This window comes from Calcarisporiella thermophila (assembly GCF_041956535.1).
Source record: "Calcarisporiella thermophila strain CBS 279.70 unplaced genomic scaffold VTP21scaffold_5, whole genome shotgun sequence".
Taxonomy (NCBI): Eukaryota; Fungi; Calcarisporiellomycota; class Calcarisporiellomycetes; order Calcarisporiellales; family Calcarisporiellaceae; genus Calcarisporiella; species Calcarisporiella thermophila.
The window spans coordinates 591,774-616,978 of NW_027192195.1; the positions used below are offsets into that span (position 1 = coordinate 591,774).

The 25,205-nt window shown below is 44.9% G+C and overlaps 14 protein-coding genes across 14 annotated transcripts; 5 read left to right on the plus strand and 9 right to left on the minus strand.

The window, feature by feature from the left end:
* Positions 1–236: 236 nt before the first annotated feature.
* On the minus strand, positions 237–665 carry VTP21DRAFT_9338 (uncharacterized protein; the record flags this gene model as incomplete). Its single annotated transcript, XM_069400284.1, has 2 exons — positions 237–398; positions 498–665. 2 exons carry the CDS (start codon positions 663–665, stop codon positions 237–239), a joined length of 330 nt encoding a protein of 109 aa, XP_069254226.1.
* A 581-nt stretch (positions 666–1,246) lies between these two features.
* VTP21DRAFT_9339 (uncharacterized protein) lies at positions 1,247–2,608 on the minus strand (the record flags this gene model as incomplete). Its single annotated transcript, XM_069400285.1, has 3 exons — positions 1,247–2,073; positions 2,138–2,299; positions 2,359–2,608. The coding sequence occupies 3 exons, from the start codon at positions 2,606–2,608 to the stop codon at positions 1,247–1,249; spliced, it is 1,239 nt and encodes a 412-aa protein (XP_069254227.1).
* Positions 2,609–3,162: 554 nt separating this feature from the next.
* On the plus strand, positions 3,163–4,351 carry VTP21DRAFT_9340 (uncharacterized protein; the record flags this gene model as incomplete). Its single annotated transcript, XM_069400287.1, has 7 exons — positions 3,163–3,256; positions 3,323–3,403; positions 3,462–3,565; positions 3,623–3,692; positions 3,758–3,798; positions 3,860–4,085; positions 4,146–4,351. The coding sequence occupies 7 exons, from the start codon at positions 3,163–3,165 to the stop codon at positions 4,349–4,351; spliced, it is 822 nt and encodes a 273-aa protein (XP_069254228.1).
* Positions 4,352–4,515: 164 nt separating this feature from the next.
* On the minus strand, positions 4,516–6,174 carry VTP21DRAFT_9341 (uncharacterized protein; the record flags this gene model as incomplete). Its single annotated transcript, XM_069400288.1, has 8 exons — positions 4,516–5,027; positions 5,098–5,157; positions 5,224–5,361; positions 5,424–5,521; positions 5,595–5,725; positions 5,791–5,819; positions 5,886–6,032; positions 6,090–6,174. 8 exons carry the CDS (start codon positions 6,172–6,174, stop codon positions 4,516–4,518), a joined length of 1,200 nt encoding a protein of 399 aa, XP_069254229.1.
* A 222-nt stretch (positions 6,175–6,396) lies between these two features.
* Positions 6,397–7,570, plus strand: VTP21DRAFT_9342 (uncharacterized protein; the record flags this gene model as incomplete). Its single annotated transcript, XM_069400289.1, has 2 exons — positions 6,397–7,041; positions 7,115–7,570. 2 exons carry the CDS (start codon positions 6,397–6,399, stop codon positions 7,568–7,570), a joined length of 1,101 nt encoding a protein of 366 aa, XP_069254230.1.
* A 630-nt stretch (positions 7,571–8,200) lies between these two features.
* VTP21DRAFT_9343 (uncharacterized protein) lies at positions 8,201–11,952 on the minus strand (the record flags this gene model as incomplete). The annotated part of the gene is made up of 7 exons (XM_069400290.1): positions 8,201–9,211; positions 9,318–10,684; positions 10,758–10,877; positions 10,939–11,235; positions 11,308–11,655; positions 11,713–11,763; positions 11,820–11,952. 7 exons carry the CDS (start codon positions 11,950–11,952, stop codon positions 8,201–8,203), a joined length of 3,327 nt encoding a protein of 1,108 aa, XP_069254231.1.
* A 284-nt stretch (positions 11,953–12,236) lies between these two features.
* Positions 12,237–15,003, minus strand: VTP21DRAFT_9344 (uncharacterized protein; the record flags this gene model as incomplete). Its single annotated transcript, XM_069400291.1, has 8 exons — positions 12,237–12,622; positions 12,691–12,757; positions 12,826–13,509; positions 13,586–14,051; positions 14,115–14,326; positions 14,387–14,419; positions 14,487–14,712; positions 14,783–15,003. The coding sequence occupies 8 exons, from the start codon at positions 15,001–15,003 to the stop codon at positions 12,237–12,239; spliced, it is 2,295 nt and encodes a 764-aa protein (XP_069254232.1).
* Positions 15,004–15,228: 225 nt separating this feature from the next.
* Positions 15,229–17,401, plus strand: VTP21DRAFT_9345 (uncharacterized protein; the record flags this gene model as incomplete). The annotated part of the gene is made up of 9 exons (XM_069400292.1): positions 15,229–15,379; positions 15,445–15,560; positions 15,621–15,692; positions 15,752–15,838; positions 15,901–16,032; positions 16,097–16,208; positions 16,267–16,758; positions 16,824–17,000; positions 17,070–17,401. 9 exons carry the CDS (start codon positions 15,229–15,231, stop codon positions 17,399–17,401), a joined length of 1,671 nt encoding a protein of 556 aa, XP_069254233.1.
* A 337-nt stretch (positions 17,402–17,738) lies between these two features.
* VTP21DRAFT_9346 (uncharacterized protein) lies at positions 17,739–19,613 on the minus strand (the record flags this gene model as incomplete). Its single annotated transcript, XM_069400293.1, has 5 exons — positions 17,739–18,365; positions 18,435–18,620; positions 18,703–18,870; positions 18,935–19,152; positions 19,226–19,613. 5 exons carry the CDS (start codon positions 19,611–19,613, stop codon positions 17,739–17,741), a joined length of 1,587 nt encoding a protein of 528 aa, XP_069254234.1.
* A 600-nt stretch (positions 19,614–20,213) lies between these two features.
* VTP21DRAFT_9347 (uncharacterized protein) lies at positions 20,214–20,738 on the minus strand (the record flags this gene model as incomplete). The annotated part of the gene is made up of 1 exon (XM_069400294.1): positions 20,214–20,738. The coding sequence occupies one exon, from the start codon at positions 20,736–20,738 to the stop codon at positions 20,214–20,216; it is 525 nt and encodes a 174-aa protein (XP_069254235.1).
* A 348-nt stretch (positions 20,739–21,086) lies between these two features.
* Positions 21,087–21,439, plus strand: VTP21DRAFT_9348 (uncharacterized protein; the record flags this gene model as incomplete). The annotated part of the gene is made up of 2 exons (XM_069400295.1): positions 21,087–21,224; positions 21,290–21,439. The coding sequence occupies 2 exons, from the start codon at positions 21,087–21,089 to the stop codon at positions 21,437–21,439; spliced, it is 288 nt and encodes a 95-aa protein (XP_069254236.1).
* A 520-nt stretch (positions 21,440–21,959) lies between these two features.
* VTP21DRAFT_9349 (uncharacterized protein) lies at positions 21,960–22,366 on the minus strand (the record flags this gene model as incomplete). The annotated part of the gene is made up of 3 exons (XM_069400296.1): positions 21,960–22,084; positions 22,154–22,232; positions 22,361–22,366. The coding sequence occupies 3 exons, from the start codon at positions 22,364–22,366 to the stop codon at positions 21,960–21,962; spliced, it is 210 nt and encodes a 69-aa protein (XP_069254237.1).
* A 216-nt stretch (positions 22,367–22,582) lies between these two features.
* Positions 22,583–23,962, minus strand: VTP21DRAFT_9350 (uncharacterized protein; the record flags this gene model as incomplete). The annotated part of the gene is made up of 9 exons (XM_069400298.1): positions 22,583–22,618; positions 22,685–22,738; positions 22,811–22,878; positions 22,940–23,032; positions 23,132–23,218; positions 23,301–23,429; positions 23,513–23,561; positions 23,633–23,817; positions 23,899–23,962. 9 exons carry the CDS (start codon positions 23,960–23,962, stop codon positions 22,583–22,585), a joined length of 765 nt encoding a protein of 254 aa, XP_069254238.1.
* A 102-nt stretch (positions 23,963–24,064) lies between these two features.
* Positions 24,065–25,013, plus strand: VTP21DRAFT_9351 (uncharacterized protein; the record flags this gene model as incomplete). The annotated part of the gene is made up of 6 exons (XM_069400299.1): positions 24,065–24,091; positions 24,177–24,294; positions 24,366–24,520; positions 24,602–24,745; positions 24,821–24,938; positions 25,009–25,013. The coding sequence occupies 6 exons, from the start codon at positions 24,065–24,067 to the stop codon at positions 25,011–25,013; spliced, it is 567 nt and encodes a 188-aa protein (XP_069254239.1).
* Between the last annotated feature and the right edge of the window lie 192 nt (positions 25,014–25,205).

Consider the following 25,205-nt stretch of genomic DNA (forward strand, 5'->3'; position numbering starts at 1 on the left):
GTACCAAATTAACAGTTTTCTTCGACCTGATCAGAGAGCAGTTTGCAGAGCTTATATTGATAGATATATTTTTATATATACATGGATTGTGCAAAAATGCACACTTTTTAAATGTGACTAACATCAAAATGCCAGAGTTTTATCAACAATTAATATAATCATTGCTGGAAATTCAAGGTAGATAGGCAATTATAGCTGGTGGGAGAGGGCAGAACATACACTCTGGATAAGGCTATCTATTCTCTTGATTTAGAAAATAATCCACGCTCGCACAATTTCTCGAATAGTTTATCACTATGTTTTTGAGCGAATAATGGGCTTGTGTTGAGTAACAGGGCATCTATCGTCTCATATGTATGACCGACATTAGCAAGATTAGGAGGGTTTGCTTGGGTTATCTGAAAAATGGAGAGATTAAAAAATACAATTTGCAAACACAGGTCTCTCATCAACTTGTGTAGAGAAGAGCTTCTCAGAATAATTTTCCCAACGTTTACCTTAAATCCATCAGCGTTCAATAATATCTGAATGGTGATCCCTTCCAACAGCTTTAGTTCCAATTCACCTTCTTCTTTTTCTAGGGAAATTGTTAACACGCGAACTGAATCAGGGTGGATGCCCCACTCATAGTTTTTAATAATATTATCGATTTCTTCCTGTATCATATAGCACGAAAATAAGTTGGTAGAAGAGAGGATTTCAAAGTAGCAAAATTGGTCTTACATTACTGGACTCAGGTAATGATTGGCTACAAAGAAAGGCTTATATTAAAATACTAAATGCGAGGTTGAAGCTCTGTCGAGATAATAGCATGACCTTTATGACGTAGTGGGGTGTGAATGAAACAACGACACGGAAGGTTTTTACAAGTCGTTTCAACTTGTGTCTTTACGGTAAACATATACTACATCCACTCACGCGAGTTGGCCATCATCCTTAATATACTCTCTCTCCCTAGAGCTAATCGAGGGTGGCAAACCTCTTCTTCACCAGCAAAACATGTGATCCAGTGCAATGTTGAAGCAATTGTGAAATTATATATACAAATACATAGAAAGAAAAAAAAAATGAAAAAAAGGAAATAAAAAAGATTAATGGCAATATAAAAATAATAAAAATAAAAACTAACGTTATCTTTAAACTCTTCTGCGTTCATAGAAGAATCAACATGCTAAGGGAGAGAAAAACAGGGGGGAAAAAAATACAAATGTCCAGAGTAGTTAATAGTAGAGCGGATAAGAACATATCAAGCCATTCCGAAACCATCCACGGACGATTCCAAAAACCCTGACTGCCCCCCTGCCTTTGGTAGTACAAGACCGTTCAGTATGGCTGGCCGGCAATGCCCATTAGTTCCTGCTGCATCCATGACATCCCCACTGTTTCCACCACTACCACCACCGCTGTCATGGTGCGGGGGCGTTTCAGCTATCTCGCCCATGGCGGGAATATTCAGCCCAGCGAAGTTCTGGCGAGAGATTTGTTGTATCGAGGGGTTGGATGAAACGGATTGGTTAGAGGGAGATGTATTGGCGGGCGCAATTGCCTCGAGCAGCGTATCTCGTACTCGCAAAGTTCGGGCTCGACGATTTACCAGTAGTACTGGACGCGACAAGAGGGGTTGCGGACGGTGATATCGCACAGCTTCCAGCACTGCGTTCACTTCTTCATCCGAATCCAGACTGACATCTTCCCGCTCTACTTGAGACGGAGCATGAGTTGCAGCTTGCTGCCCAGCAGCCAATGCTGAGGATTTTGATGTGCCTGGTGGAACACCGGCAAACCTGTTGGTCGACTTTTTCTGGTACGCTGCTAGTAATACATCATATGGCTGCGAACGCCCAACCACACCGCGTTTCGATGCCATTGAATGGTTCTTACAGGTCAAAGATCGTGTGCACTGCTGATTTGGACCCATCTGAACACCACACTGGCGATCAAGATCAATTTCCCCTTTGACGCGGGTTGATTTTTTCTCTTTAGGTGCCTTTTCTTTCCGCTTCTTCTCCGACTTTTCGGGCTTGGGATCATCTTGTGGCGGGCGTTTACCGGCTACCATGACTGTTTCTGACACTAATAAAGGAAGAAGAAGTATGAATGAACACGTTCAGCGTTAAGGCCATTGCAAACATTATACCATCGGAACTGTTGGATGCAATCGACGCTTTTCGCTTTTTTCTTGGTTTAGTGAGCTTGAGTGTGTGGGAGGGGGTTGCTGGAACATCAGCTAGAGAATCCGATTGATTAATAGTTGAACTTGTGACTTGATTTAGGTCACCATTTGATTTTCGACAATTTTCTGCAAAAATAGAAACAATGTGAGCCGTAATTTTACAAATAACCCACAAAAGCACCTACTCAAGTGTTGGGCGAAATTACTCGGTAACACTGGTTTCGAACATTCCTTGCATCGTACCACCATGACATCTTCATCGAGTGGCTTAACTCCGAATGTTTTCATCGTTTTGATGTCTAATGTCGACGCCGATGATAAACTTAAATCTGAATCATTATTATCTAGAGACTGATCTGTCTGCTCCTCTAATTTGGCTTGAAGAGCTTGCCATGCCTCTGCTGGATTTCTTCCGTCGAAGATTGAGCTGGACATCAGAATAAATTATTAGTAGATTGCAACGACTAATTGTCCTCCCCGGAATAAATCGTCTCAGTATGAATAGTAGTAGGCAACGGCGATTGTTGAGGAAGGATTTTCTAAAGCAATTCCCGGGATGTCTTTTAATTGAGGTAGAGCAATTCTAGTATGAAAGCGCAATTTCCAGATTAGCAAATGATTATTCAACCCATCATAAGGTTTTAGATTTTGCGTCAAGAATGGGGGATGGAAGGGAATGCTCGACACCTACCTCCACTGATGAGCTGAGATTTTGTTCCTGAAATCTTTAGTCACTTAATCTCTCTTGAGCACACCACTAGCAGATTTTTTCAGTGGCTTTGCGGAAAAAACAAATGACGTCACATCTAAAATTCAAAATCCGACCGAAGTGTTCAATCCTTTTTGGGGGAAATGAAAAGGATTAAAATAAGGATGGGGAACTTGAGTGAGCTGGATTGTCAGTCAGTTGCATTAGCCTTCGAAGGACGCATTTATCAATGGGATTTGTATTTGGCGATTTTTCCTCGTTATGCTTCGAAGCTCCCACAATGGCGGTGTGTAATTTCTATCGTGATAGAGTTATCCCGCAATGCGGACTTATCGGGATCAAAACGGCCACAGGCAACACGGTTAAAAATCTAGGTTGGTTGTGAAAACATACACGTAATTGACATGCTTTTAACCGTTAATGCAACCAAAAATAACTAGGGGACATTATAATATGTTCGCTGATGCTTCTCTTCATACTGGAAGTGTGCTGGAAGTCAAGGCGGAGAGTCCTCGCTGTCGGTAAGGGAACTTTCCGTGGGTTTAAAGAGTTTCGAGTTAACCCGCACCTTCACCTTAGGCTACAAGGAGATAACTTTATTTTTTACACTCTATATGCTCTTACTGTTTTTTCAGATATTTGCAACTGGTGGTTTTCTAGTAGATAAAACGGAGAGCATTATGGTAGTGTCCTATTGCCCCTCAACGATGTATTTATCAAATTAATCCGTTATATAATAGTGGGTAACCTCTATATACATCGGACTAGTTACTGCTACTTCTGCTGTTCTCGTGATAAATGCGATAGTAGGTGAGTGCGAGTGTCTTATTAAAATCTCATACAACCATATGCTCGCTTACAATCTTGCATTTCAGCACTTCAAGTATTCGAGGACGGAACGCTCGTCTCAACTTTTGTAAGTTTTCTTTTATGCCAATGCCCCATTTTGTTTACTAATACCTTTTCCTACTCTTAAGAGCACCTTTTCCATATCCGTTCTTTTCTTCATTGCCTCCAGCTATCTCGCATTCAATATAGGCCATGAACTCGCTCTCTCCAATGACGAGTTTTCAACAAACATTCAAAGGAGAATCACAGTCCTTTTTGGTCTTTATGTAGTGCTACCTTTAGTATGCGTTGGCATTTACACTGTTCTGCAAATTTTTATTGTGTATCGGAAACTTGATATTCGAAAGCCTCTATGTGAGTGATCTACTATCCCTCTCTCACTAGTTCACATACTTATTTGTTTTCTCTGATTAGTCCGCCTTTATTTTGCCCTGGCATGTTTTGTAGCCGCCCAGCCGGTTTTCCTGATAGCGAGCATGTCCATATGCAAAACCACAAAACAAACCATCGACGGATCTCCTTTCGCTACGTTTTTGGTATCACTAGCAGTCTATCAGATGTATAAATATTGGGCGGATATCACTGAAGAGGAGTGGGAGGGTGAAAATGATCCATTCTAGGAAAAAGGGAATATGGCGATAAAAAGGTAGGGAATTTTGTCTAAATTAAACAATTAAGGTTTAATGACGAGGATGATAAAATATATAAATTTGTTTACAGTTATTAAGGTTGATGAGGGGTTTACTAATATAATGTATACAACATGCCATCTCTATAGGGTTTCTCATTCCATCACAAATTGGAATCTTGCACTGATTGAGAGGTGATCCGATGGGATTCCGTACCAAGGAAATCCAGGAACATGCTGCAGTTCGTGCGGCGCAGGCAGTGCTAGGCGCTCTCTTAGCGCCAGTTTTGGCCGCCGCTCTCCTTTCTCATCTGAGAATTCTTCTTCATGTTTTTTCAAATTACCATAAAAGATATAATCGCAGGTCAATCGCGCATGCTGATGATATGTGGTGAAGTCGCTTCTCCGAAACGGAAAGTATACCGACCGGAGGTCAAAATCGTGAGTGAGGATATGTTTGTGCTCATGCTGTTGCGAAGTGGTGCGGTTGAAGAGTTGGGGAAATATTGAGTTACGAGTGCGCGAGAGTTCACGAATCAATGCAGAATTATATGGGCCAACAGAGCGGCGATTATACTGATGACGATGGTTATGACGCGACAAGTAGCGGGGAGGAGAAACTTGACCGGACATGTATTCTTCTTCGATAGTTGAGAGATTTATATTCCCTAGATCATGTGGTGGTGGAAGTTGTATTATCTTTTCTTTTTATACTTACTTTCTGTCCGGGGGGATTACCTTTAGTTATGTAATTAAATATGGAAGTATACGGAAGTGTGTTGAAATCACCACAGAGTACTGGAAAGAAGAAAAAGACAGATAAATTACGACTAACTAGAGGTTGGTAAACAAAATTAAATCCACCTAATGATATATTTTCATCCGAATGCATCAAATCCCTTATGCAGTTGAAGAGTAAATCAAGCTGAGCTACTTTGTGGAGACCTCGCTTGGGGTTGAATAGGATATGTGTATTTGCGACACAGAGTTTACAAGACGGATCTTAAATAAAAGCCGCTAAATTGAGTAAAATTTGTAAGATATAAAAGCAGAAATAGTCTCACCTTTTCTATCTTGTAATATAATGATTATTGCTACATTGTTTCTATCTAATAAATGTCCCTGATGATACTCTAATAGCTGTTCTTTAATAATTTTGAACCTAATTATTATAAAAAATTTAGACTATTAAGCGACGGATATCCCCAAGCGTTTGAGATATATGGGATGAGCACCTTCTATGGTTGACAAATATTGCACACCCATCTTTAAGTTCTCCCCCCGTTCTTTGTTTGTACGAGCCGTAAAAGTCACGCTGTTTAAAAAATGGCAAGAAATCACGCTCATAGTGGATCTGGTCCACCTCCTTTAGGATAATTAAAACAGATAAATATCCCCTGTAAAGAAAGATTAAATAAGCATGGTAGATACTTGAAGGCAGTAAATATCACTATTTCGTTCTAGAATGTAAAGTTCAATAAAGTGAGACAACACATTTAACCAGCCAGCAGTCGTTTCCTAATAACCTTGAAGCTCCTTAAGCAAGACTTTACTTCTCTTTTTCCATTGCAATTGATCGGATTCTATATGATTGTATAGGTATTCGTTCTTCTGGACGAGGGAATCCGCCAGTATGTTATAGGATGTGATTGTGAATGGGTCGGAGAGGCTCTCTATCAAAATGCGAGATTACCAAACTTATCTCTATACCAAATCTATTATTTTCTTACCTCCTGCCAACGTGGAATTAATCAACTTCCACGATCTTGAAAAGAGTTTACTATAACGATGGGACATATTTTCGAATTCTACCATGAATTTCACCCTCTGCAATTCAATGGACTTTTATATATCTGAAAAAGGTCGATTGTGGCTGCTTGCAACCTCGGCTGAAATCTATTATTTTTTGTTCAGGATAAGCAATAATTTTTTTCGCAAAAATTTTGTTCTAGTAGTTCATTCTCACACCGTTATCCACTACTTTTCCTATTTATTTTGTTTTCCTCCTATGCTCGGTGAACGCAAACAAGACATTTGATGGACACGAATCCTCCAACAAGATACGCCAGTTCCTTTTCCTATGTTAGCGCCGCTAGCCACTTGGACCGCCATTATTCTTCAACTATCACCAGATGCCCACCCGATGTTGAGCCTCCTACAAAATCATGTCCATTTCAATCCTTGCCACCAATTTCCGCAAACGCTAGCTCAGATTCCATTGATACCATGCTTCCACCTTCACCAGCTCATTCTCCTCAATTCGGTGGCACCCAACTCTATACACCTTCGTTTACTGCCCGAGCTCATCGTCCCCATTTGATGCAATACGACACTTTGCCCTTTGAGTACCCACCCGCTATCCCTGTGCTTCTTCGACACCCCGAGCCCTCCTCCAACAAAAATATAGGCTCTCCAATTATTCCACATGAAGTTACAAGAATTGACAATAAGCCTGGCTCTGGATCCAACCACGTATCTGGAAAGGCTCACTCTATGAGTTCAGTTCAGTCAAAACAAGTGGGGCAAGTGCGGCGAAGGAGGAGACCACCGTACTCATATTGCAGCCTTATTGCCCAAGCAATACTCCAGTCTCCTAACCAGCAATTGACACTACGTGAAGTGTATGAATTCGTGAGCAATAAGTATCCAGCGCTTTACGATGCCAAGGATTCTGGATGGCAGGTAGGTTCTTCTCGTCTGTTCGATGCACTCCCATCTGTTTGCTCACCCATCTTTTGCTTCTATTTGGTTAAAGAACACCATCCGTCACAACCTCTCTCTCAACAAGTGCTTCAAGAAAGTCCCACGAAGTTTTGAAGCTTCCTCAGGGAGAGATCGACAAGGGAAGGGCTGCTACTGGACTATTGACCCCCAATACTTCCACTTGCTCACCAAAAATATAGCTTCTGTCTCGCATAACCCGGAGCTCTCTGCAGTCATCTCTCAGAAATTCATGAGCTTAAGCCACCCCAAACCCACCTCGCCTTATTCCTGTGATCAGATCCGTATGCCTACCCCTATCTCCACGACTTCTTCTGCTTCGCTAACTGACCCTCATCGGCTACCTGCATTAAGCCTCCCGCCTGTGTCAAGTCTTACCAAAGGAAGCCAAGATAACAATGCCCTCCAATGGGTATACCCAAACAATGTATCTAGAAGTAATGAGGACCAACGACAGTTAAATGCAATTCATTCTCAAATGAGATTGTAATATATGGGCTGAGCTCGCATGCGTATAAACATTCTATTGTCTAGACCATTCCTGTATATATCTTTTTGATTTACCTTTCATTCCTTTGATTTTTTGTTCGATATTTATTTTTTCTTGCACGCTTAACGATAATAATATTAGCTGCTATTCATTACGATAGATACTTTTATTTTGACAGCTATTGTAATGGTTTTCTCTCGTTCTCAAACATTTTTCCTATAGCTTACCTTTTTTTTTGCTCTTCAATACACAAAATGCTGAACTTTTAATGGTCCCTTGCTGTCTTGACCCCAGCGAATAGCGATTCGAGTGTGTTGTAGAAATGGAAAATGCGGGAGCGTGCTACAGGCCGCAATTGATCCAAAAAAAAAGAGGTTATCTTAGATTACGAATATTCTGATGAACCCAGCGAACCATTCATTTTCTGTACCTCTTAATTTAACTATATTTTTTCTAGACTGCTGAACAATTTTAGCCATTACGAATTTATTATGTTTTTTGCGTACATAATAGACGAGCTTTGCCCTCCCGCTTTCTGCTAAAAGATTAGATGGAGGGAGAAGGGATAGCATGAGAAAATAATAAAATGAAAATCATTTTTCTTGAACCATGAAAAGGCCTAGTGTTCAATTAAAAGATGTCATCATCTTGAATATCCCATTTCCCTGGCCCTTGCCCGGTTGATTTTTCCCTACCACGCCGTTCCCGTTCTCGCCAGTACTCCCCCGTAAACTCCCAAAATTCTTCGCCGGTATCCTGGTCTATATTCTTTTGGAACCACTGAGGTGTATGCGGCGGAATGCTTGGATCTCTTTCTCTTGCCCGGCGCTTGGCTCGTTGCTTCTCTTCAAGTCTCCGCTTCTCCTCGTCGGCCTTATTGTAGTCACCGCACTCCATGGCACGCTGGTCGGGTCGGAACCGCGAGTCTGTCGGGGCGAGATATAGCCGGAGCGGATCAGCAAGGTCGTTGAGGGTTACGGCGAAAGGAGTGAGCATGAAGGGCAGCGGGGGATCGGGGGTGGGGGACTTCCTCCAGAGAAGAACAGGCCGGGTGGTGATGCTTGCCGAGCTTGTGCTCCTAGGCTTGTGCGTCATTTCCTCCGCCTGCGTGTTGCTATCCAGTTCTTCCGAGTTTTCAGGATGAATGCGCCGCGCAACTAGCTTATCGTTCCACCGCCCCGCCAACTCCCATATCGCATTACCCCGAGCATCAAAAGTCTTCCCACGCACCTCGAATGCATCCTTTCCACGCCAACCACGAGCTTTGAACGTCAACTGGCACTCCTCACCTGTCCGGTGGTTTTTGATGATCATGTCTCCATAATGGTCGATCCACGGCTGTCCGATGATTAGATTATTTACACAGGTGGTCGGCTTTCGCCATGTGTAATGTTCGAGGGTGTAGCCATCGCCCTCGGCGCCTTCAATGAACCGGTTCGGCACTTTGAGCTGGCAGTGCACGATGCCTTTTGGGATAATCTCAAACGATTTGCCCCAGAACTTGGACTTGACGTCCGTGTCTGCAAAGAAGTTGTAGTTGGGTGAATCGCAGTAACATGCGCTGATCGGGGGGTGGTGCGAAACTTGCTCGGCTATATAGCGAAGACCTTTGTCCTTGCGTACATATTCGAAGGTCTCACCCTAATGTTAATTTAAATACGAAAAGGAAAGCAAGTCAATGAATGCCATTTGATTGAAGTAAATTCTACCAGATTTGGGGGGGGGGGGGAAGGGAGGAATCACTTACCAAGAGAGGGTTGAAAGGTTTAACTACACGGCCATTTGTACTTGAATAGTTGCTCATCGCAAATGCGGCTACATACATAGTGCGCTCGACAGCACCGTGTTGACGTGCTGCTGTGTCCAATAGCTCCGAATATTCAATATCCTCACACAAGCGCTGTAGGAAACTTGTGGGCTCATTAAATACAACGGGTATACTAATTTTGGTCAAATCCTTCCCAATATTGCTCTTTAGGATGGACCATAGCGAAATCTCAGGCTTGGGTGCGTTGGGGTCGAGTGGAAGTTGAGTTCGATACTGCGCGGGATAGCCGTGGGCAGAAACAGCAATGCTATCCTCTTCTCCAGTCGCCTCTTTTTCCCCGGCTTCTCCGGGAGCTTCTCCTTTGCCTTTGCCCCCTTCGGCCGTTTCCGACCATGGCTCTCGATGCTCCTCGTCCCCAATCTCGGCCGGCGTAAACACCTGCTCTTCATTATCCACGGCATCATAGAATTCATCGTCGTCCTCATGTTCCTCGTCTTCCACAGGAATGGGAGGCAAGTTTGCCACAAGATCCGAGGTCGACTCAGCATGGATGGCCTTCAATGCCGCACGGTACTTGCGACGCTCTTGAAGAGACTGCTGGATGGCCTTTTCCATATCTTGTTGTTGCATCATAAGATCTCGTAAACTCTCCTCCCACATTCCCTTGCGCTCTGCCTCCTGCTCGTAACGCTTGCGCCAGTATGTCTCTCGTGCATCACTATGTTCCACAATTTCGTCCAAAAGTTTGCGCAGCGTCTCAAGTGATTGATAGGTTGCAGCGCCAAGAGCGGTCAACCGGGAGTTGTTCCCCTGCTGCTTGGATTCTTGAAGCAGAGTATTTATGAGCTGCTCCTGCACTTCGAGCTGGGTGCGAGCAGAGTGGACCGACATTGGATAGGCCTCATGGTAGGGGGGTGATTCTTCTCTGATCTCCTCAGAGGGCGAAGGGCTTCTATCTCTTACCGATGATGACTTGGATTCATTTTCTGCTGGAGCGATGGACGCATTCAGGCGCGATTTTCTTTTCTCGCCTCCGTGAATGCTCGAGCTGTCCGTCCAATTTGAGTCTCCCTCGTCCAAAGAGATGCTCACTCTTCCAACACGAGGCGTGTCATCCCGTGCGGCACGGTCGATCAAGTACTGTTTCGACTGTAAAAGTGCGAAAACCCATCGTTTCGCCTCGGTCGGGTGGTCCGCCCGCAAATGGTACTGGACGGAGCCCTTGCCAAGGATTTCAAATCGATTTTTGTCGGATGTGTCTACCTTGACCTTGGCGGAGTACATATTGAGGGAGCCCCGGCAAGCATTAGCCGAGTCCTCTTTATTTTTATAATAAGATAATATTCCTAATAAAGCCAAGTATTGGGTAGGATGTGAAGAAAAGGTCACCTTTTCCAGAATACAATAGATTTGACTTACCATTCTCTAAAACGAACCAACGTGGCTTATATCCTCCCGCAAAATTAGTCCATTTGCTTAAATATCCTTGCATTTTCGGCATCTGTCCTGGCGCGGTGGGGATAATGGCAGATTGGGGAACTGTAAAATGATGAGTTGTGATATCAAGCTTGATGAAAGACTATAGGCCATTGATCCTTACCGTTTTTCAACATTTTCTTGAGTTTTTCGTCCTTAGTCAGGTCTGAGGGTAGTCGACCATTCTTGTCGCGCGCGAAGACATCAGCTCCGTGAACTACGAGCCATTGGATAAGGTCCAGGTTTTTTTCAGAAACCGCGGTATGTAGTAAGGTGGCACCCGAAGAGTCAGGCTCGTTTACATTCACAAACATGCTGACACGAGAATCAGAGAAGAGTGCATCCAAGGCCGAAATATTGTTGGAAGCAATATATTGGCGCATGAGATTAGTTTTTGCCTCGATGAACTGATTACGATGTTCTGCCGCGAAAAAAAAATAACAGGTTGAGCTCAAATGGAATCATACGGTGCTCTTTTCAAGGTATGGATTACCGATCAATAGGTCCCGCACCTCCTCACTTCGCGCTAGATCAATTGGCTGCTTTCCCTCGCCATTAAAAACACCATCATTACACACTTTCTGTCTCAGAAGTAATTTTACTACTCCCGCGCGACCAATCTTCGCGGCCAAGTGTAGTGGGGTGTTGCCATTGCGATCTTTCTGGTTAATATCCACGACCCCTTGAGCTATCACGAACTCAATTGTAGGGATATCGGAACATTGTACCGCCCAGTGTAGGGGGGATGGTGTGACATGTGCGGGTGGCTGGTTGGCACTATTGGGCGTGGGTGGGGTCACAGAGTATTGCTTGAGCAGAATCTGGAGTGATTGCGTGTCACCTGTTGATTCGAGCCATTAAATAGATTGTAGTGGGGCATGTTAGAGAAATTGCTTACCTGTTCTTAAAGCCTCCAACAATTTCGCCGTTTTAAGGGAATTCTCAACAGCTATAGAGGGGAACGAATTAATACAGGAAATGGGACAAGAACACACTTTTTCCTACTATTTTGACTCCACTGGCCTTCCCCATGGATAATATCAGTATCGATGGGCGTGGGGGTTTTGGATGATTTGCCAATTTCAATATTAAGTTGTGCTTCTCGTAAACTGGGAACGATGGGGTCGGATTTCGACATAATTATGTATATTGACTGAATCAAGAACCAGATCTATCTATTTCATAAAAAATAAAAGAACACCTTTTTCTAAACGTGATCGAGAAAATGCGCCCGTTTAAAGTATTAAATACGAGGGCTTAGCATCCTTTATTTTTTGCCGCCAAATTTATTTCTTAGATTCTTGGTTCTGTGGAAATGGAAATTACTCCTTGGTCTATTTTTAACCCGTATATTTTGTAAATAGAACGAGACAAAAAATAATTGATATACAAGATTGCACAAAACAAAATGTATTGAAGAGATCATATTCCCAATAGAGTGTTCACAAACTTGTCAACCTTATCTACATCCTGCCTGGCCATTTCAATGACCATCAGCAGTTTTTTGATGCCAATATTGAGCCGGTCCAAGTTGTGTTGCCTCAACAAAACCATTGCGCGTTGGCGCTCGTCGTCCGTGAACGCGCCTAGCTCGCGAAGCACAATTTCAACTGCTTTAAGTGAGGTGATGTTAGGAACATGGACGCTGGCAGAAAACGCCTCCTGCATCCCCATTTGTTCCAAAATGCTCCGCTCGGCGGTTGTGGCAAGGATGAGTAGTCGACGTTCCTTGGGAGGACGCTTGTTGAGAAGCACTATGAGTGCTTGGAGGACGGCGTTTGAGAAACGAGGCCCAATGGGTGTCCATTCTAGAGCACATCAAATGTAAATTAGTACCATCTCTGTCAGAATCCAAGCAAATAAAAAAGCGAAATACCCAAAATGCGCTCAAGATTATCGATAACAATCACACTCTGTGGAGATTTGTACGAGTCACTGAAGACCTGAGACGGAGCAAAAAAAAAAGTTTAGATTCAAGCTTGCACCTGAGCTAATCGTCGATGAATTTCACCTTGTTGATGGCGCTAATCTTAGCTGATTCCGAATACCCAACCATGCTCTCCGGTGAAATAAGCTTCACGAATGGGAACTCGCTCGCCATCGCGATCGAGGCAGCAAGGGCCGTCTTTCCACTGGAAGGAGGGCCGTGCAACAAAACGCTCACGAGCGGGGTGCGCTGACTATTCTTTACCTGCTCTACAAACAGCTGTCCGTCGTTCAAAATGCTCTCCACCTCGGGCTGGAAGGGGATGATGTGGTTCTGGACGCATTGCTGCAGCTCGGTATCAGAAACACCAAAGGCGGGTTTGACCTCCTCGAGTGCCAGGAGGAAATCGGCGCGTTGAACCTTCATGTTCTCCACGTCTGGGGCAACTCCCGCCAGAGTCCCAACCTTCACGTGCCGATTGAAGGCAAAGGACGACGCGCTCTTGACTATACCAGCTATTTCAGCACCACTGTAATTCTTCGTGAGGCTTGCTAGCTCTTCCAAGTTAACGTCGGGCGCCATGATATTGTTCTCGCGCATTTTGGCCGTGTGAATCTTGAGAATTTGCTGACGGCCCTTCTCATCGGGTAGGCCGACTTCAATATGAACCTCTAAACGGCCCGGGCGCAGCAGTGCTTCATCGATCATATCAAGACGATTCGTCATACCAATGATCAGGATGTTGTTGAGTTGCTCGACACCATCCAACTAATTACAGAGCCAAAGTATAGACAAGTCAGCTACCCGAACAATAATAAATGCAGAAGACTGGGCTTCACATTACTTTGGCAAGCAACTGGTTCACCACCGAATCACCCACTCCGGTCGAGTCTGCGCGGCCACCACGCTGGCGGCAAATGGCATCCAGCTCGTCGAAGATAATGATATGCAACGAGCTGTCATCTCCTTTCTGCTTGTACTCTTTCTCTGCTTCCGCGAATAGTTTCCGCACATTTTCTTCGGACTGCCCAACATATTTATTCAAAATTTCCGGCCCATTAACAACGATCGGCTCTCGCGCATTTAACATTTTACCGATCTGACGTGCCATGAGGGTTTTTCCCGTACCGGGTGGACCGTAGAGGAGAATACCACGCACGTGTTGAATTCCCAGCTTCTCTACGAGTGTGCTTGGGAATATACGGGAGGCGAAAGCACGTCTGAAAACGGCACTGAATTCTTCATCGAGACCACCAATGCCCATGCTCTCAAACTTAAAATCAGGGCGAACTAGAACATTGGCCTGCGTCCTAGTGATTTCGGAAAAATCAATAAAAAGCCAGGTACACATTATGCATATAAATAAAACCTACACTCGAGAGGAGCCGGTCAGACGGATGGATGAATCGGGAGCCTTGACAAAAGTTATAGCGGTTTGCTGCGTTAAGATGCCACGCAATGCGCGCCGGTTATTTTCGGGAGCTCGCTCTCCAGTCAGCCCATTTCTAAGAGCGTCGATATGAATTGTGGTGAGATTTTTCACAGTAATGGCCAAGTTGTTGCCTTTAAATTCAAAAGCTAGAGACTAATAGAGCTCAAATGTTAGCATTTGACACATGACTCCACACCCATCAAAATATATTACTTGTCCAATGGTAAATATTTGATTGTTGAACGTCTAACAGTAAAAATAAAAAAGATGAGCAAAATGAATAGACATAGAAAATTAATCACTTGTTTCGTACCGAACAGAATGCTCGTGCCATTTCTTCTGTGTCAAAGGGGTCCGTAATCGCCGTATTTCTTGCCAGAAAACCCACCTCCAATTCCATTTTACCATTATAAATATCTGCACCCTCTGAGAAAGGATCGTATGGCTGTACAAACACCCCTTGATTAAGCGAGAGCCCTGCCCATTTTCTATGCGGATTAGAGAATGCTAGCGTTCCTGGTTGAATCTGATCATCCGGACTTTTAAAAAAGGATGACATGTTAAAAAAGACTTGACTAGCATAGCGGAACGAATCTGTCTGGCAATTACCGTATGGTAAAAACAAACTGGTCATCCACCATTATATAATGGACGTCACGATCAAAGGCGCCTGGTGCCACATATACATAGTTGGAGAGGGCCATGAAGTTATTGAGAGATTTTCCCACTCGCATCTGAGTTCCGCTGGGTGCATAAGAGGGCTTGTATGCGGGAGGGCGGTTAGCAGATGAGGAGTAAGGAGAGTTGGCCCGCGGGTATCTATTATCCATTTCTAAATTGGTTTAAATGATTTTGATTGATGTATGTAGATGGATTCAACGATCAGATGAAATGCAAAAGAGTGCAGATCTCCAGAAATCGTAGAGCAGGCTCTTGGCTATGTGATCGTAAATTGAGCATACTCTTAAAGGAAAAGTGACTGCTTGTGGCTCATAACTCTTCATGTCGAGAGTAACTGTTTTTAGTGGAACCTAGAATAGACTTTAACAACGATAATGCTAAAGATTAGACTGCGATTACGGCCTCTTCCCCTTACTCGGATGCATCTCGCCCGAACCCTTTTTTCCACCTCCTCTACCTCTAACCATCTAGGTATCCAAGATAAGCCTGTTTATATCACAACGCCTATTTTTTATGTTAATGCAGGTAAATGAATTTTCAGAGAGGTAATGTCTAAATGCTACTTATCCCTACTGTCCTGAAATGTCTAGTGCCGCATATTGGGCATTTATACTCTGCTGTTCTGGCAGATACGCTGAAGCGTTATCATGAGTTACACGGACGTAAAGTTATTTTGAGCACAGGAACCGACGAACATGGGATGAAGGTTTGGATTTCCCATTTGGCATCTCAACTTGAATTCACTGACTCATCTTGTACATATTAGATCCAGCAAGCAGCAGAAAAGAATAAGGAGACGCCTCGTGAGCTGTGTGACCGAGTTTCCCAGCGATTTCGAGTAAGTGTGATACGTTCGGCTTACAATATTGCTCGTTGGACTGATTTCCCTCTTTTTAGCAACTCTTCGACGCCGGCAATATCAGCTATACCACTTATATCCGCACAACTGACCAGCAACATGCTCCTGCGGTTGCAGAACTATGGGTATTACAAATATCATGTGATGTCTAGAGGGTTAACAGCTATACTAAACTTATCATTCAAAGAATCGGCTCTCCGCCAACGGTAGCATCTATAAAGGCACCCACGAAGGCTGGTACTCTGTCTCAGATGAAGCATTCTACACGCAAAATCAGGTCCATGAAAAAATCGATGAGAAAACGGGGGAGAAGTATATGGTAACATAGTGATTTTTGCCCAAGCTGAATGCCGGCAACCATTTCTAAAAATTCACCAATATAGGCCTCAATTGAAACGGGACAGCGCGTAGAGTGGACAAGCGAGGTCAATTACAAGTTTCGGCTCTCGGCTTATCGCGATAAACTAGTTGGATGGTTACGGGAAAATCCCGATGGTAACTAATTGTCCTGATGGAAACTGCAGAAAAGGACTCTAAATCAACTGCGATGTAGCCATAGTACCTCCGCAGCGTCACCGCGAGATCCTCTCATGGCTTGAGGCAGGCACAGGCGACCTGTCTGTTTCGCGGCCACGTGCACGCCTCGATTGGGGGCTCCCTGTTCCTGGAGACTCTGAGCACACTGTGTACGTGTGGCTAGACGCACTCACTAATTACCTCACGGTCACCGGGTTTCCTTCTATCCAGCCCCCGCCATCTCTGCCCCCTCAAGTCCACTCCACGAATTCTGCGTGGCCCGCCGATGTCCACATTGTTGGAAAAGACATCCTCAGATTCCATTCGGTATATTGGCCGGCATTTTTGATGGCAGCTGGACTCCCGCTTCCACGAAAAATCTTGGCGCATGCGCACTGGACAATGGGAAGGCAAAAAATGTCCAAGAGCCGGGGCAATGTCGCGGATCCTTTCGAGGTGTTGGAGAAGTTTGGGGTGGATGCAGTCCGCTACTATTTGATTCGAGACGGAGGTATCGCCGATGATGGGGGTAAATTTGCGATATGCTCTCTCCTAGACAATCATGATCTAGTGGCTCAATGCCTATCTTTATAGATTATTCGGAGCAAACTCTCGGCACCGTGTACAAGAAGGAACTGGCAGGCCAGCTCGGCAACCTGTTGAACAGAGCTACTTCCTCCACGTTGAACCCTACCGGCACTGTACCCGCGCTGAAGAGCGAGGTAGATGAGCGCGACCGTGCACTACATGCAAAACTGGAGGGATTGCCAGGTAGAACGCGTTTTGATATCGCCTATATTCCCTAAGGACTACTAATGAGGTGCTTTTTTTATATTTTAGCATCTATTGACAACCATTTCCAATCCTTTGACTTCTCAAAGGCAGTCCGACAAATTTTTGATACGATCGGCGAGGCTAATAAATACTTCAACGACAATGCCCCCTGGTCACTCACTGAGGATACGCAGCGACGCGACCAGGTTGTAGGATATGCGTTGGAGTCGGTGAGAATAGCCGCCTTGTTGTTGCAACCCGTGATGCCAGGGAAGATGGCGGAAGTGCTGGATTGCCTTGGGACTAAAGAGGAGGATAGGGTTTGGGATAGAGCCAAGCTCGGGGCCGGAGGCGTCAGAAAAGTGTGTGTAAAAAAAGTGGTATTTCCAAAGCTATAGACTAGACCTACTCGATTCCCCAATCAAGAATAGAAACCACTAGTATTTTTATTTTATACCAGAGACGTGCACAAAAGGATAAAAACGAAACCAAAATGAAAATCGTTGTCTTAGCATGTATATAAAAAATATATATCAACACATCAAAACTCTTTTTCGCAATTTTTTTCTTTTTTTTTTACTAACAATTAGGGAAATTTAAGCATAGCAAGAAATAAAAAAAAAAAATAACGAAAAAGATATGACACATCCAGTTGTAGGGGGGCGGTAGGGAAATATAGCACAAATAATGAATTGTTTCTTTTTATAAAGCCAATTGAATTATTGCATACTAATTTTATGTGAAGCGAACCCGCTCGTTCCATGCATTATATTCGGCGCGCCTCTGTCCCGCAAGCACACTCTCCAGGCCCCCGACGTTGGAATTATTCAGCATGACATTGGGCTGTGCCACCATTCCTAGTGACTGGGCGACATAACATGCGTTCATAAGACGACGTATTTGCTGTTGTTGTAAGAGGCGCTGTTGATTCCAATATCTACTTTCTTCGCTTGCCACTGCAGCATACCCCATCAAGCGGCTCGTTTCGTCCGCCATGCGAGCATATTCTAGATCGGGTGTGGGCAATCCCCCGATCCCTATCGGACCCTCCATGCCGCCCCCTAGCATACCCGGAGATAGCGAAAGCTTTCTCCCGCCTTTTCCGTTTGCCGAAATTTTTTCTCGTTTCTCGCGCTGCAGTTTGCTATGGATTCGCTTTCCATAAGGCGTGTTTCGGATAGCAGGAAGCAGCGGGCGTACACACTCTATCAACTCCTCCCGCTGGCAAGGGTCGGCGCGCTCCAAGGCGGTCTGAACGACATAATTCCCGTATGGATCACGGAGAAGTCGCTCCAGTTTCGGGGGCGAGATGAGTTCGGCAATAAGGAGACGACGTGTTTCGGGCTCGGAAACGCGAATGCACTTGAAGTATTTCAAAACCAAAGTTGAGCACAAGTACCATGGAGATGGAGTGTTGCAATGTAGGCTTACCTTTTCGACCGCATTCGAGCTGAATTTCTGGATAGAAAGAATACACACGTTGCCAACAAATTTTTTAATTAAAGGTTCACTGTACACGCTTTCACCAAGATCAAGGATGTACTGGACCACATAATTGCCATACGCGTCTTGGATGAGTGTCAGCGCATGCCCAATGACACACTCGACAAGTTGTATCTTTAATAAACACATGAAAAGTATTAGCACTTTCCGCCCCAAACCCATTTCCTCATCCATCCAAAGTAAATTTCAGGCCCACCTTTTGTTTGGGAGATGCGTGGTCGAAACACCGCTGCAGAACGCAGCATCCGTGTCGGTGCGTTGCGACCTCGACGCAGTTTTCCGAAACCGCGTCATAGATGAACTGGTTCTCCTCTGAAGAAAAGCGATTCAGACACTTCTGGATGACGTGATTGCCATTCAGATCCTGATGGCCGAAAAGGCAAGGCGTTAGTCTCTCTTCTACCTGGGAGGGAGGTTAGATCGATTACCTTGATCAAAGTCACCACATTGCCGCTAAGAGCGTTGACCACCGCTCTAACTTGGATGGAGAGAGTTAGCGTCTCAATCATGCGCTGCACCGCTCGTGTCCCATGCACATCAAAGGCAATATTGAGGAGCTCCGCCGCCACTGCCTGAACGAGTAAGGTGCGTTGCTCATCGTTGGCGTGCTCGAAAAGTCGCTGGCAGAGGTAGTTCCCAAAAGGATCTAAGAGAAAAGAGAATTATGAGAAAAATCAGCGTACTAGAGTTAAATTTCAGATGCCATCCCAGGAACTCACCAATCATAAGTTGGGGGATATGTCCGCCAATCTCTTCCATCACCGCTTTAAATGCCAATTGATCGCCCTCCTCAATTTTGTTCTGCAAGAATCGGCATCCATGCTGATCCCTAGCGAGGGAGAGGATTTGCCCTCGTAGAGATTCAATCTGGGTTGCCGGTGTTCCAGGGGGAGTGGAAGTCGATGACACCGGAGACACAGAACGTTCCAACCATGCACGCCGTAAGTCAATATGGGGCCAGCCGCCAGAGGCAATGGTAGCGGGAGTTGCAGGGTTTCCAATCGGGAGGGGGAGGTCTTTTTGCGTGATGGGCCCAAGGGTGAGAGATGAAAAATCTTGGGCGAAAAGAGAGGTATTGAAGTGAGCGGAATTGGTATCTGGGAACATTGTTCTGGGAGAATTAAGTGGTTGTACAGATAATAAAGATGTGAAATATAACAAAGGGTGAGAAAAAAAAAATAGATGTAGATATGGAAAGAAAATACAACAATGGCGATGAAGATGAGAACAGGAAAGAGAAAGAAACAAAGGAAACAGGAGACTAGCAAGGAAAAAACCCACGGCGGCCACAGCAACCACAGCCGTAGAACATGGAACTACGGGGGGGGAGAGAAAAATAAATATCAAAAAACGGTGTGTGTCTGCAAACAGATTCCGGTTTCCCCTTTTTCTTCTCGATCGATTCACCAACTCTAAAAAGGGTTAAATGAAGGGCGGCTTAGACATCCTCGAGCATAAAAGAAAGCCCAATTGAGTTTCAAATAAAACTATCCTGTAACGTTCATCCCCTAGCTTAGAGTTGTTAGTGATGTTGGCCTAACTCTAAACACACCAGCAGCACCAGCAGCAGGATCTTTGGGGGGGCGCGAAGCAAGCTGGATGGGCAGGGTGGCTGCAGATTCTTATTTATTTGTTGCGATTAGATAATAAGTTAGTACAAGAGAGATGCATATCCACCATCCTAACACATGGCTTTTGTTGAGGTATTCACTTGAAGCCAAAGAACCTGGCAATCACCGACTCGAGAGGTCCAATAGAAGACACCCGCTCTCCACTGCTGCTAATGCTTCCTTCGCTCTCGCTCCATCTGGATGCATTGATGGCCGCAATTGCACTTAGGCTCTGCGATTTAGGCAGGTTTATGGCGGTGGGTGCGGAGCTGGTGTGAGAAAAATAGGAAGGGGGGAGGGTGAGGGGCGGGATTTCCCTTGTAATGAGGGGGAGCTGAGAAATTGGATGGAAATGGTTTCTTTGTCCCTGTGATTCAGCAAGAGCTGATTCTAGTTCGGGGGTATTCTCCTTAAGTGAATCGTCTATTCCACTCAGACCAAAGCCTGAATCTCTCCGCTGCATCTCTGGGGCGCATACCGTGACGGGCACATCAAATACCAAGTTCTCCCCAATCAGCCGAATTTGCACATAATGCCGCACAGAAATGCGCGGAGTTATCGCAGTAGGGCAAAAGAGGGTATTTTCCAACCCAATCTCAAATGCAAAAGGATACCACCGCATGATGGAAGTATTACTGTTCTGCTGGCGGTGAGCGCAAATGGTTGACGGTGTAGCTTGAGAGACATTAGCTACCTTTCGATCCCGGTGATCGCTGGAAAGAATGAAAAAGCAAGCCAAGTTAGACAGGCTTCTCTTGCCTCCTCCACCCGTAAATTGATATGTTACTGATATATTTCAAGCTGCACCATTTGTATTTGCACCAGCATTTCCTCCGCCCTGCTTCTACGCATCGGCCTTAGCTTCAACATCCCTCTCAAGCATTTATCGCCCATTGTGATTCTCTTCTCCATTTCTATTTCATATTGCCACAAGCATTTGGTTCCCCAAGAAACTGTTCTGCTCGGCGGCATGCTTCTATACACATTCAAAAGCTTGGAGATGATCGCAGCTCTCCCTTGCTCGGAGACCACATTCCCGGTTACGCAATACGTAATGGTGACAGTTCTTCCGATACAACTCGGGGGCAAGTCATGTGGCACCTTGAGGGTAAATGTCGTGGCAATGACCCTCTCCCCGGCGGACACTTGTAAGGATTGTGGGGACGTACTTAGATAGGCAACTGGGTGGTTGGTAGAGGCACAGCCCCAACCCTCGAGCGTAACGTACCAGGAAAAATGCCCTGGGGGAAGGTGGACGCGCAGTATTCCGCGAAGCGTCCTGTCATGCGAAAGGTTAAGCGAGTACTCAGGGAGATCATATAGCTCGAGCGATATAATTCTAATTCCCATGCATAAATACTCGGTGGGAGGTGGAGACTACTAGGAGGAAGGGGGAGAAGGGAGTAAATTCGCGCAAGCGCAACCGGGAGAGAAATAGGCGAACAACACCTTATATTTTATCTTTTTATGCCCCAGAGTCCGAGATCAGTGCAATCTTAGTTGCAGATCCACACGGAGAATTTTAGGAAGGCACAAGGATGAAGGTCGGCCAAAATCAGCTAGGCTCCCGACTTTCTTTTGCGGTACCAAGCGGGTTCAAATAGGCGACCTCTGCTTAGTTGGATATGGGATCCCTTTAGCCTTTTTTCTTCCTCCTCATTCTCCCTCCCGTTTAATATAATTAAAATTAGAGCAAACCTATTTCTCTAGAACATAATGTCTATTTCCTGGTGATATTTATCCATATTACAAATGTACTTTTTCCATAAAAAAATCCAATCAAAATAGGAGCACAACAAAGTGGAGAAATCATAAAACCATGCCGATGTTCCGCCTTCTCGCCTTATTCTTTTGGCTTGACCTCCTTGCCTGTTTTCTTGATTGCGTTGAATACCTGGTCACGAGTAGCGGTGGAGGCCTTCACAACAACTTCTTGCTTTTCAAGGGAGATGTCAATATTTTCGATGCCTAATACACATGCAACATGCCGTAAGATGATGCAATGTAATGGTGGAAATCGTGGAAAAAGCCGCTTACCATCCAGCCTCTTAAGAGCGCGTTCTACAGCGCCAGAGCATCCGGAACAAGACATGGCCACATCGAATTTGTAGGTCTCCTAAAGTGAGAGTCACGGGAAAGATCCAGAGGAAAAGATTAGAATTCGCATCATTGTCAGAGGTTAAGATCTTTTTGGGATGATGTCCGATGAATGGGTGTTGCATCGGATGACAAATAGATGCCTACCGTCATTGTAGTGATTAAGCTTGACGTTTAGATATAATCCAAAAAAAAAAGGATGAGCGAGAAGAAAAAAAATAGTGCAGGAGAGGAGAAAAAATAGAAGAACAATTTATATATTTTTGCAGCACCACAAAAAGGAAAAAATTGCGCGATGCTAGCTGTCACCCGTGATTCCACAAAAAAGAAAATGAATATATGGGGCCAGGCTTTTGGTCATCTTCACGCTCAGCTCAAAGTCAATCCTCCATCCACCACCAATACCTTTAAATTAAACCATTAGAAATACAACCGGATGACAATTCGATTCCAGTGCACCGATTTTCTTACCTGTCCAGTCACGTATTTGGCTTCCGCGAGATACAAGGCTGCGAGAGCTACATCCTGTTTATAATAAGTTTATAATAAGTTAAGAGCAAGCGATCAAGGAAGGCGAAGGGGGTGGGGGGATACTACCTCAGGGGAGCCAAATGTTTGCGCGAGCGTGCGGGAAGTGATGTCCGCGCGTTTTTCGCCGCGAATATCTATATTTGTCATTGGCGAGGTTCAATATAGGTAGGGGGAGAGCAAAAAAGACGCGCTTACAGTGAGTCATGTCGGTCTCGATGTACCCAGGGGCTATTACATTCACGCGTATGTTACGAGAGAGCAGCTCTTTCGCCAAAGATTTTGAAAATCCTAACCACAATTCCTTCTATCAATATCATGCGTACAAAATATGTGCAGAGTGCGCGGAAAATATCTTCTTTTTCCTCTTCCTCATTTTTTCATCATTACCGATTACACCAGATTTGGCTGCAGAATAGACGCTCAGCCCGGATATACCCCGTAGGGCAGCTACAGAGGAAAGATTGATAATGCAACCTATCCAGCGTATTTCAAATAAGTACCAGAGAAGACTAAACAAGCTACGGGTTGAGCTGTTTTCGAGACAGCGAAGGCTCACCTTGTCGTTGCCGAAGCATCGGTTTTAACAGCCCACGACACAAAAACATGGTCCCAAGGAGATTGGTGTTGATGAGTTGCTGGACTGACGTTGCCTTCGTGTGCAAGAGCAAAGCATCTTCTGATATGCCTTTAAATTTATAATAATAAGACCACGGGGTTCAACAACCGTAAGGTTCATCTCATCAATATAGCAGGTAACTAAGAACGAACCTGCACAATTTACTAGGAAATCTATATTCTTTTCTTTTTCGACCATTTCCTATCCATTCTCCAGAAAGTTAGTGGACATCCACCGGGATGTAAATGCATGGTCACTCCTATTCAAACTACCTTACATAGCGCATCCACCTCTTCAACTTTTCCTACATCGCATTTTAGCTCTATGCCCACATTTCCTCCTCCGCTTCGGCTCACCGTGTATACTTTGGCACCGCGTTGAGCGAAATGGGTTGCAATGGCTAGACCAATTCCTCGGTTGCCTCCAGTGACAATCGCTGTTTTATTTTGGAACGAATCTATCAGAGAGAAATCAAGAAAGAGTATGAGTCCCACCCCCTTTTCCCCAAATCACCATAATAAGGCAGAGAATACAGTACTTGTTGTTAAGGAAGAGATCCCACGACGCGTTTGTAATAGGCGAAGATATCGGGTCATATTCATTTTAAAAAGATTAGAGTTATGGCTGTGACTGTTGCTATTTTTTTACCCTTAATTCCTCTCTCACTCACACTGAAGTGTGCTTTAGTCTTTAACATCCATTAGATGAATATAATGAATGATCGCGACATGGTAATGATTTCTTTTCTGGTATATGACGATATACGCTCTACCATACTTTGTCCATTCTTGTTTTCCCCTTTGATCATGTGAACAGTCTGCCGATGATCCGGACGCTTCCCGAATGGATCTTCCCATCCCTTCCACCAATATAGGATTCCGCATGCTTATGAAAATGGGGTGGGACGGACGAGGGCTGGGCAGAACATCACAAGGTAAGTTCATGAGTTTTGAAGTAGAGCCACCGTGGATTGAAAAATGATGAATCCTTTACACTCGGATGTAGGGAGAACGGATCCTATACCCATCGAGCTGAAAGAAGACAGCTTAGGCATTGGCAAGAAGGAGGAGGACGAAGTGTATCACCAACTTACTACAGCTAAACGAAAAACACTGGAGGGAGAGCGAGTGGAGACAGAAGAGGAGAGATTGAAGCGAGAAGTAAGCAAATCCAGATATATGATTAAGTGGAATTTCTGATGGCCATGGTACTATGGCATTTGAAATTGGTGGGATGCACAGGAAAAAGCCCAGAAGCAAGAGGCCATCCGGAAAGAGGTCCAGGCGATCAAGGCTGCATTTTTCTGCGAACTTTGTCAGAAGCAGTACTCGCGGATATCGGAATACGATCAACATCTGAGTTCGTATGATCACCACCACAGAAAGGTATGACTCGGCTCTTCGCTTTGAAAGGTGCCTTTGACTCTGGCGAGCTAATCCCTCGTCTGATTTGGCGTGCAGAGACTAAAAGAGCTGAAGGATGCATCCCGTCCTGCTGCGACCGATAAGCGGCGAGAAAAAGAGAAACGTCGCGAAGAAAAGGAGCTAGCCCGAATCCAGGCCATGGCAGCACAAAAGAGTGGGGAGGAGAGCACCGGGACGCAAAAAAGGAAGCTCGATAATATGGAGATCTCCAGTGATCCCAATAGTTTGAAGACTGGACAGCCTGAGAAGGTTGAAAGTGGAGGCATGGCTAAAGAGAATAGCGAGAATAGCGGGAACAGTGGGAACGGTGGAGGCGGCTGGACAGAAACTACCATCCTACCGAGTGTTGCAAGAAACACTAGCGGCGGGGGGGGAGAGGAGGAGGAGGAGGAGGAGGAGGAGGAAATTTCGCTTGGACTAG